General features: G+C 38.3%; 1 protein-coding gene across 1 annotated transcript; it reads right to left on the bottom strand.

The window, feature by feature from the left end:
- Positions 1–2,240: 2,240 nt before the first annotated feature.
- LOC138048640 (broad substrate specificity ATP-binding cassette transporter ABCG2-like) lies at positions 2,241–5,270 on the bottom strand. Its single transcript, XM_068894796.1, has 4 exons — positions 5,220–5,270; positions 4,809–5,112; positions 3,681–3,740; positions 2,241–2,364 (listed from the first exon to the last, which is right to left on the bottom strand). The coding sequence occupies exons 2-4, from the start codon at positions 5,063–5,065 to the stop codon at positions 2,241–2,243; spliced, it is 441 nt and encodes a 146-aa protein (XP_068750897.1). The 5' UTR covers positions 5,066–5,112; positions 5,220–5,270.
- Positions 5,271–10,000: the final 4,730 nt, after the last annotated feature.

The following is a 10,000-nucleotide window of genomic DNA, read 5'->3' as shown; positions in this document are numbered from 1 at the left end:
GGACGACCCCCATTGACGAGTAAAATCTGTCAAGTGTCACTCCCAGGGGTCAGTGGGTTAACCCATTCACACCTCAAACGCCCTAGGACACCCCCCATTGACGAGTAAACTTGTCTTGCGTTAGACAGAGTAAAATCTATTAAGTGTCACTCCCAGGGGTCAGTGGGTTAATCCATTCACACCTCAAACGCCCTAGGACACCACCATTGACAAGTAAACTTGTCTTGCGTTAGACAGAGTGAAATCTATTAAGTGTCACTCCCAGGGGTCAGTGGGTTAACCCAGTCACACCTCAAACGCCCTAGGACACCACCATTGACGAGTAAACTTGTCTTGCGTTAGACAGAGTAAAATCTATTAAGTGTCACTCCCAGGGGTCAGTGGGTTAACCCATTCACACCTCAAACGCCCTAGGACACCCCCATAGACGAGTAAACTTGTCTTGCGTTAGACAGAGCAAAATCTGTCAAGAACCCACACACTCGAGACCATCGATGTTGGTGGTCTAACTCTCGGAGAATTGACAAACCGCCACGAGACTGATGTGATATGTGCAGTATACAAATGCATTACCATTACCATTAGACTTATCTGTACGTACTTTAGACTCCGCCACATGAAACAAGCCCAAGTCGCTAAGAGTTTCCTCTACTCTCTTTGAACGCTCGCGTTTACTCAGCTTTCTGGAGAGTCTTAAGGATGCAGAGAAATGCAAGTTCTCTCTCACCGTTAAAGTTCCCATCACAACATCATCCTGGAAAATTATAAAAAACTGAATGCATAGAGTGGGGTTCAATTAAGTGTTGAATGAACTTCATTCGTAAGGAAGTGGTTTAGAAAGCATCAAGGACGGTGCCTACTAATTCAAAGGTATATTTGCGCGGTTTATGAGTATGCGGGAAAAGCAAAAAGAAAATTGGGGGAAACCACGCATTTTTCAAAGATAATCAATCAACAATATTAATTATAAAAAGCTTTAAAATACAAGGCAACGTATGGCGTCCTTTTCCAAAATGAAGCTCAATTATCTCTAAAAAATGAATGGTTACCCCCAATCTTCTTTTCGGATACCAAGAGCACTTGCTAAGTTATGCTTTCTCCGCGTGGTTTTTTTTAGATGCGCAGAACGTATGCTCAATAGGAACCGTCCTTAAACCCACTACAATTCTTAAAGAGAAGTACGATCGCCCAGGTGAGTGTAGTCCTGAGGACTGATTAGGGTGACTTTGAATGATGTTTAGCTAACCTAAGCGTAACTCATCTTCAGAGTCATGTGATTGGTGTAAGGTCAGTAGATGGTATAAACGCTGTGGTCCATGATGTCACTGGTCAACTAAGCCGTCAGTGTTTACGCCTAGAGAACCATGCATAATGAACTATGATTCCATACATAATCGATAACAAGGAAAGAAAAAGTGGACGGACACAAAACCTAAGCAACGTCAGTTTGACTTTTGCATCGCCTTAAATACAATTGTGCTTCATTTTCCAAATCGTATCCAAAGGCAACATCAATCATTGTTCACATGATACGTTTTCTCACGTCGGCTGCACATATTAGTCAACATTACAATCCATCCACCAAAAACACGTTTCCCTTTTGCATGGAAATTCTGTGATCATTTGATGCTCATATGTTCATAATACGCCGTCTTCCATTAGCAACTCAGTATTTTGATGAGACAAAGCGTACAACGACGTAGAATCATGTCACGACTATCTATGCGAAACAACATTCCACAATTTCATTGCAGTCAGTGGAGAAATTTAAGTATTTCCAGAGTACCCCATGGAAAAAAGTACAGGCTTAAAAGAAATTTGAATCTATGACCGAACGATTGCGCCGTAAAATGGCTTACAACCGAGCAACCGAGCCATCTAGAAGCTGGTCAAAGCGAGTTTGTATTGACGGTGGGAGATGTACCAAAGCCAAATATTTTTATTGACCTGCTCTCAACTGTGCGGTTTCATAGTTTCAGTTGGTAAAGCATTGCACTGGCATCACAGAGGTCATGGCTTCAAATCCCGTTGAAGCCATCTGAATTTTTCAGGTGTCTATAATCAGAGACAGTTGCTTAAATTATCCAGATAGGTGTGAGGAGCATTTCTCTCTTTTCGTCTCTTTGATTTTGGTAAAAGTCACATTTTGCCGTTTGCCGTATAAATCTCTGTAATAAGTTCTGTTTTATTTAAAGACAATTCTAAAAGCTGTGTGTGTGTGTTTGTCACTTTGGCTTTCTTCAACCAACCTGTGCAACATATCCGGTGATACATTTGAAATTCTCTGGTTGCTTTTGTCCATTAACAAGGACTACACCTGACAGATGTTTTCGATCCTTCTGGCCAGCCAAGATGTCCAGAAGCCTGAGATAGCGTGAAGAAGTCAAGTATGTGAAAAACCAGGAAATAAAAAACAAAGATTGAAGACCCCCCAGAAAAAGACAGCTGTATACAACAGTAAATAATCGGATACCTGATATCAAACAGTTACATCAGCCAATCATATTAAGTGCACTCAGCTTAATCTACCAATCACAGAATTTATCACAATAACCATAGCAACAACCACTTAGCCTACCAAACTGGGGATTTTCCAAAATGGATGAATTTGTAACATTAGACAGTGAAAAAGGAATGCACTAATTTTCCTTTCTTGGAAATTGTAATGGTTATGATTAATTGCTAACAGGACTTTGTGTCGTCCAATTCGGTCTGTAATCATACTAGTGATTAAACAAATCGGACTCCCACTACACGATCGTCCAATTTTGTTAATCACTTGTATGACTACACACCAAATTGGACTCCACTCAGTCCTGTTACCATTATACACAATAATTAGTGAAAAATAAAGTAGTCAATGCACCAATACAATTTGAGAAAATTGTAATGGTTATGATTAATAGCAAAACATTGTTGGTTACAAAGGGCAGCTCTGAGTCATTTTCATGTGAAATACTGCAGGGTCCTCATTGTTCACACAACCATGGCTGGAATGTGAAAGACAAAGACCAAATACAATGACACCATTATTAAAGAAAGCAAAAAATCTAACTAACAAGCAAAATACTGCATTTCTGTCGTTTGCAGTTGACCGTAAGTAATTCCTGAAGAATTATCCAAAGGTCTACTACACCAATGTGGTAAACGCAGAACAAAAACAATTATTAAGACCTTTTAGACAATTTTCCATAAATTATTTACTATAGTGTCCACTGCAAACAAAAGGAATGCTGTGTTTTCTCGTCACAGTTTTACATTTACTTGTTTCTTGAAATCTCTGTTTGTAACATTCTGGCCTGGGGGTGTGGGAAATGAGGACTCTGTGATAATTCAACAGAAACGACTCGACAATCATCAAAATCATGTTTATCCCATTTACTATTTGATGTGTTATTTACTTTCAGGAGGTGGGAGGAGGTCCTTAGTTTTTTGGGTCTTTGATCATTGATGGAGAAGTCTTAAGATTTTTTCATTATACAAATTAAAAAGATCTAAACATCCTTCATCACTGATCCCTTTTAGCTCATCAAATTCCCTCACCACTGGGGTACCTTATCAAGAAACCGTATTGCTCCTTAAAAAGGGTCTCAGAGTAAAGGGAAAAATAAAAAGGATGAAGATAGGACATTTGTTGAAAAATAGGAAGAAAATTTGATATCCTATTATATTATACATACGTTGTCTTTCCACTTCCTGTTGGTCCAAGTATTGCATTTAATCCAGGTTGCACAAGGCCACTTAAATCATGAAATACAGAAAGAATTTAAATTTATATTAATACCGGTAACCCCTGCATCCACTCAAAAACTATGTCGTCTCTAACCCAATGACTCCTTGGAGTGAGACTTTAATTTTTAACCACAACTTTCTAGTCTTTAAAGAAACTGTGGTGCTGCGTCAATGGGAGAGTCAAACAGAAAAATTTGGTTTTATCAAACGTGTTGATAAAGGTTGAATTACCACCATGAATGATTTGGAAAGCTGACGTTTCGAGCGTTAACCCTTCGTCAGAGGTCAGAGTGAATAGAGGAATTGATAAAACCAAGTTTTCATTAATAGATTTTACTCTGTCTGATACCACACAATTTTACTCGTGGGTGGTTTAGGAGTCAATGGGTTAAAGAATAAAAAACTTTATAAAGAGAAAAGTTGGAGCAAAGGTCAGAGCACTGTCTACAAATGTTGCCTATGTTCAATTTCACTACTCCATGTTACAATGTTTGTTAAATTTGTTTGGGTCTCCACTATGGAAGTATCTGTTTATCGACTACTTTAACTTAACAATGATCTTGCTTGCTTCAATTTAACAAATCGAAAGTGGTTCAGCGTTGTCTGTACTCTTATCGACAATGATATTCGTCATCACAATGGTCAAAATGTTGTGGACTCACGAGGCACAGCTGAGTGAGTCCAGAACAAATTTTAACCACTGTGATGACAAATATCATTGTCGATAAGAGTACAGACAACGCTGAACCACTTTCGATTTGTTTTTTACCACAATATTGAACACTAAAGAAAGTTTTTATTTCAGAGCGTGAGCAAAATCATGACACAAAGAAAGAGCAAGCGTTGTCTATAACTTTCTTGCAATATGATTGGTTTATTCCCCAAATGGGCGTTCCTGATTGGCTATTACATTGCGTGACAAATTGATGCGAGCATGACGCATACAGCATTGTCTAGACACTTATTGACAATGGTAAATTAACCTATCAGATTGCAAAATTACAAGCAATTGTGGTAAAATCCTTTATTTTCTTCAAAATAACATTCAAATGATGTTACAGTAGCATAACCCTCACCTGAGATTTTTGATAATTTGTCTCTCTTTCTTTATTCCTTTCTCCTTGGTGGTGACTGAGTAACAAATGTTGTGATAGGAGATTACTGTTGTACTTCCAAATTGGTTTGAATCTGCCGAAAATGACCGGCTTAGTGGTGAAGGGCCATTTGGTTTGGTGTCATACACTGGAACATCATGTGTTCTGTGGTTTTCCAAAGTAGGATGTTCTGTTCCTAACAGTGGTGTCTTTTCATTACTTGATATCTCTTGGTCCATCTTATAACACTGTACGCTGCGGAAGTACTCTGGTATCACTTTAGAATCTAAAATAGATGGGAGACATCAATGTTGCCTTTAAAATCCATTCTCAGGTTGAATCCAGTTTTACCTTGAAAAAGTAGGTTAAATTGGTGATCCTCATTTAACCTACCAAGGTTGAATATGCACTCAGATGAATTGAAGAAACTTTTTCTGGAGCCTAAATTAAACCTAGAAGGAAATTAGGGTCAGTTTTGGTTATTATACATGTACGTGGATATCAATTGACTTATTATGCAAAAGTAAAATAATGAAAAGAGGTTGAGCATATTCGTCATTGTAGTGTAGTGGTGAAGACACAGGACTATAGATCTTAAGGGCCTGAAATCGGGAACCAGTAAGTGCATAGTACACTTCTTTTTTCCCTTACTACATTGTAATGTTGAGAGTGAATAGGTAATTGTATGAATAAAGAAACCGATAAGATGATATGAAACATTAACAAGATGTGTTGAAATGCATAAGACAGAGTTTGAGGGAAGATATCTATAGATGTTTTCTGTCCTTTTTGGGGGGTTGATAGCTGTTTTAACTATTCAACCTAAGTAAAATGAAGATCACCAATTCCTTGTAGGTGAAAACGGATTCAAACTGAGACCACTGCCACATTAAAGAACTATCAAATTATTATCCTATATAGTTCTCTTTGTAATGACAAGGCCATGTCTCACAGAGAATAAATATGATTCAGCTAAACAAACTGTATCTTGGTGTCCCCCCTGCAAAATGCAATGTAAGCCTAAAAACCACATTTCTGACTAGATGTCAAGGCCCAATGTTTTCTTTGAAGGAAATTTTAAGAATTAATACATGTAGTTTGACACTAAAGACTTTGCCGTACAACACAAGTCTCTTCTAACCTTGACCTCTTTGGTCTGGGACCCAAACCAATATGCCAAACTTACAATGGTTCAGAGAACTGTCTGTGCCGCTCATTTTGAACTAAACTACTAATGGCCGCAAAAAACTGGAGTACAATAACTTTCCTTTATCTCCTGCAACACATGGCTGTTACAATGCAGACATTCTTTGGCTAGCCTGGATCGGGTGTTAGTTTAAATGGAGGCAAGCATTTCGATACAGTCATTGGATATTAAACGGCTGCATAGGAGACTATCCTTTCCTACATTTGTACATTTTCACAAGTCAAGAGCTACCTTAATATTGGAGAAAAAGTACTACAAGTATCGTAAAAAAGGTTGCTGTTATTCATTGTGGTGAAGTACAATAATAATAAAGTTTTCTCGTTTGTCTTACAATGTGGTCACTTGTGATGTAGATTGCGACGTTTCAACTGCATACTGCTAGTCTTCATCAGGTGATGAGGTCAACTGGTTACGCGTCACCTTTTAAGCAGGATGCTCTACTGTGATTGGTTAATTTTCAGAAGCTGTAATTGGAGTATTTTGATCCTCACTGTTTTGGTGTGTTGTTCCTTTGGCAGTCCGCTGTCGTACAGTTCTCCTGTGGTTGTGCTTCTTGATCGTGGGTATCCATGCTTCCGGAATTTCTATTCCACTTATGATCCCTGTTGATGTTGTTAGGGTGAAGTCTTATGTGAATCGCCTCTTTGACCCTGCATGTGTACCAATGAGGCTCACAATCAATAAACTCTACTTCGTTCCCGCTTTGGAACGAAGTAAAGCGAGGATCAAAATGCACCAATCATAGCTGCTGAAAACCAACCAATCACAGCGGAGCATCCTGCTTAAAAGGTGAAGTGTAACCAGTTGACCTCATCGCCTGATGAAGACTAGCAGTATGCAGTCGAAACATCATGATCTACATCACAAGTGACCACATTGTGAGACACAAGAGAATACTTTATTATTATTGTACTTCAACTATCTTCTTTAAGTTCTCAACACTCACAATATTTTATTGTAATTTTTTTTTAATCTTTAGACCCTGTGTGTACATGTACACCCAGAACGGAAAATTTCTAATTGGAGACTTCTTACTCCAAAACTTTGTTTACTGATTAACTATCTCTGACGACAATTCTCTCACCTGGAAGGTACTTGAGGTCTGAGCCTTCATAAAATGTGTCAAGCAACACAAGATTGAAGTGATTCTGCACTTGTCTGTGCTCACATTCATATTCATTTATTAATTAAGTGATACTTCCATCTGCATCTTCCAGGTGGAAGACAGTTAATCTCATTAAATGAATGAAGTTTTTAAGGTATTAGATCTTACATGTAGAGAGACTTCTCAAAGTTAATTGCATTTCAACATACTCCAATCTAAACATCACTAAATATTTATACCAGTGTAAAACAGGGAGAGCTCACACCCTCATTACCTCACAACAAATTTATGGCTGCATGACTAATCCACTCACTCTTCCTGAATTTCAACATGGATTAATTTTAATTTAGTATAAATACACAAGTGATTATACAAAATCACGCGCTCTCATTGGCTTGCTATCTCGGATTATCAGCCAATAATCACCTCGACCGACAAAATGGCTGCCAGTAGTCGTTTTGCCACTGTAAGTGAAGATGATTTCGCGTTGAAATGTTTTTTTTCTTCTCTTTTTTGAAATAATCACCTGTGTATTTATACGAAAACAATTATTCGCCTCAGGCTCAGTGATTATCGGTGAATATTCACCTTGACTTCGTCTCGGTGAATATTCACCGATAATCACTTTGCCTTCGGCGAATAATTGTTAATTGTAGCAAATTATTGCAAAATGCACTGTCACTTTCAATCCCTACAATTTAAATATAATTATCTGAGAACAATAAATAATTATTTATTATTCACATGCAAGGCCTTCTAATATATTAGCAATATTCACATTTAGTATAAATACACAGTCAGGTGATTACACAAAATTTGCATGCTCTCATTGGCTTCGTCTCGGTGAATATTCACCGATAATCACTGAGCCTGAGGGGAAATAATATATACATAAAGTTGCACGGTACACTGCTTTTTTAAGGCAGTGACAGCAATTTATTATAATTACCAGCTGAAAGAATCACTTGATCACGAGCAACATAATTTACTCGTGACAATCTCGTGACACATTTAAGAGCACGCTGGGTTTTTGCCCTCCATTGCTTGCTTGGCTGTTCAATTCAATTTCAAAGCCAATGCCATTTCTTATTGAGCTAAACTACAGAATACTCGGCACTTATTTGCATAAGAATAGCATGTACTGCCATAAGCCTCGTTCTTCACACGATTTCGCAACAGTATTCTGCAGCAATACCTCCCTAAAAATATTGGCTTATCACATGATTACGTAATTGACAATTTTCGTTACTTTGCAAAACGTGGCGAGAAATATTAGACACAACAGAAAAACCTGCATGATACCTGTTCTATTTAAAGTCGTTCGCATTGATTGTCACAAGCCTTAACTCCACTCGAATTTTGGTTTGTATAAGGTTTGTATTTTATTCTTAAGCTACATGAATTGTACATAATTTGGCAGAATATTTATGATGATCTATGATTAATGCAAGCTCTAAAACTAGATAAACACGTTTAAAAAGCAGTCACTTCTTGTCCTTTCTATCAGCAGGGGCATAAATTTAAAGAAATACAAACAATTTTGCAAATTATTGAAGGGTTTCATACCGCGCGCGTTCGCAACGCCTGACGTGGACTGGTCGGTACTTTCAAAGGCTAGATAACTTTATCCTTTGGACAGGTCACTATCCATAAAATATACTCCACGTTAAACGTTGACCAAGTCTTTGGTACACGTCTTTACTAAGAAATGCTTAGATTGTGTATTTTCGAGGTCACGTATGCAAATACTACCATCTCGCACAGATTGAAACTGTCGGAAAGTGACTATGTTCGATTCACCGGATTTTTAAAGGTTCTCGGGCGTTTGAATCAACTGGGCCCTGAACAAAACTAGGAATGTTGACGAAATGCAAGAATTAAACTTATCCGAAATTATATCGATACATTAAAAATATGCTTTCATCACGAGAACATTACCTTCACGATGCTTGATGCTTGATAGTAAACGATCCCAATCAGCCTAAATGTTTGGTCACGCTAAGGTCACGCAAATATAGCGTACTGAAGTGAACATTTAAATTTCATATGACGTCACGGCCGCCATATTGGTGTCCCCAAACAATAAAATGGCGGCCATGTTGGTGTCCCGATCCAATCCTCCGGGAATTGAAAGCTATTATTATGCTAACGTCTTCTTTTGTTTTCGTTGAAAAACATGGCTGTTGATCACGTGAGTGAAACCCAAGAATACGTCCAAACCACACCTATATGTATAAACGCCGTTGGCTCAGAGTTAATTTTGGTCTAAATATACCTGTTTTAACATTACAGTAAAATGATGATCAGTGACTGTAACACTTGTTGCTGTAGTAGTTGGGGGAAAGGGGGTTGTTTTCTTGATCCCTGAAATGGTTTATGCTCCCTTGTTCCCTAAGATATGTTGTCACCCACCATCTTTGTTCTCCTGTTCCCCAAAAGCCCATTTCCGAGTTGCTGCTTGCCTCAGTTTCAAACCGAGTCATGGTGCACAACCATTCAAATGGAAATGAGTTGCGTATTCTTATGCAAACTAGACCCTCCGTGAGGGTACACTGGGTTGCCTGTGGTACGTGCACCGTTCCAGACAATTTTTTTCAAGTTGGGGGGTCATTAAGAAGTCATACCAGACGAGGCCCTTTGGCTCACAGGTCCTCACACGTTCGTACGACGAAACAGATCTGTCCTTGCGTAATATGTAGCTCTAACAGTGCACAATATTGTTTTGGTATTGTCTATCATTGTAGTGCCATGGTAGAAGTCTTGGATAAATAGTCTGAGAAGACATGTGGTTACTAGCAAAGTACTGAACCCAGAAAGATTGAAGAAAATAAATGGGAAGTGAGAAACATTGGCTTCTGGGCT

Source organism: Montipora capricornis, chromosome 5, assembly GCF_036669925.1.
Source record: "Montipora capricornis isolate CH-2021 chromosome 5, ASM3666992v2, whole genome shotgun sequence".
NCBI classification, from domain to species: Eukaryota; Metazoa; Cnidaria; class Anthozoa; order Scleractinia; family Acroporidae; genus Montipora; species Montipora capricornis.
This window is presented reverse-complemented; position numbering and strand designations above follow the sequence as displayed.

Coding starts and splice junctions, on each gene's coding strand:
- LOC138048640 (XM_068894796.1), bottom strand. CDS start 5,065: ATGGACCAAGAGATATCAAGTAATGAAAAGACACCACTGTTAGGAACA. Junction 3,741..4,808: donor CAAATTATCAAAAATCTCAG/GTGAGGGTTATG, acceptor TCATGATTTAAG/TGGCCTTGTGCAACCTGGAT. Junction 2,365..3,680: donor ACAGGAAGTGGAAAGACAAC/GTATGTATAATA, acceptor ACGCTATCTCAG/GCTTCTGGACATCTTGGCTG.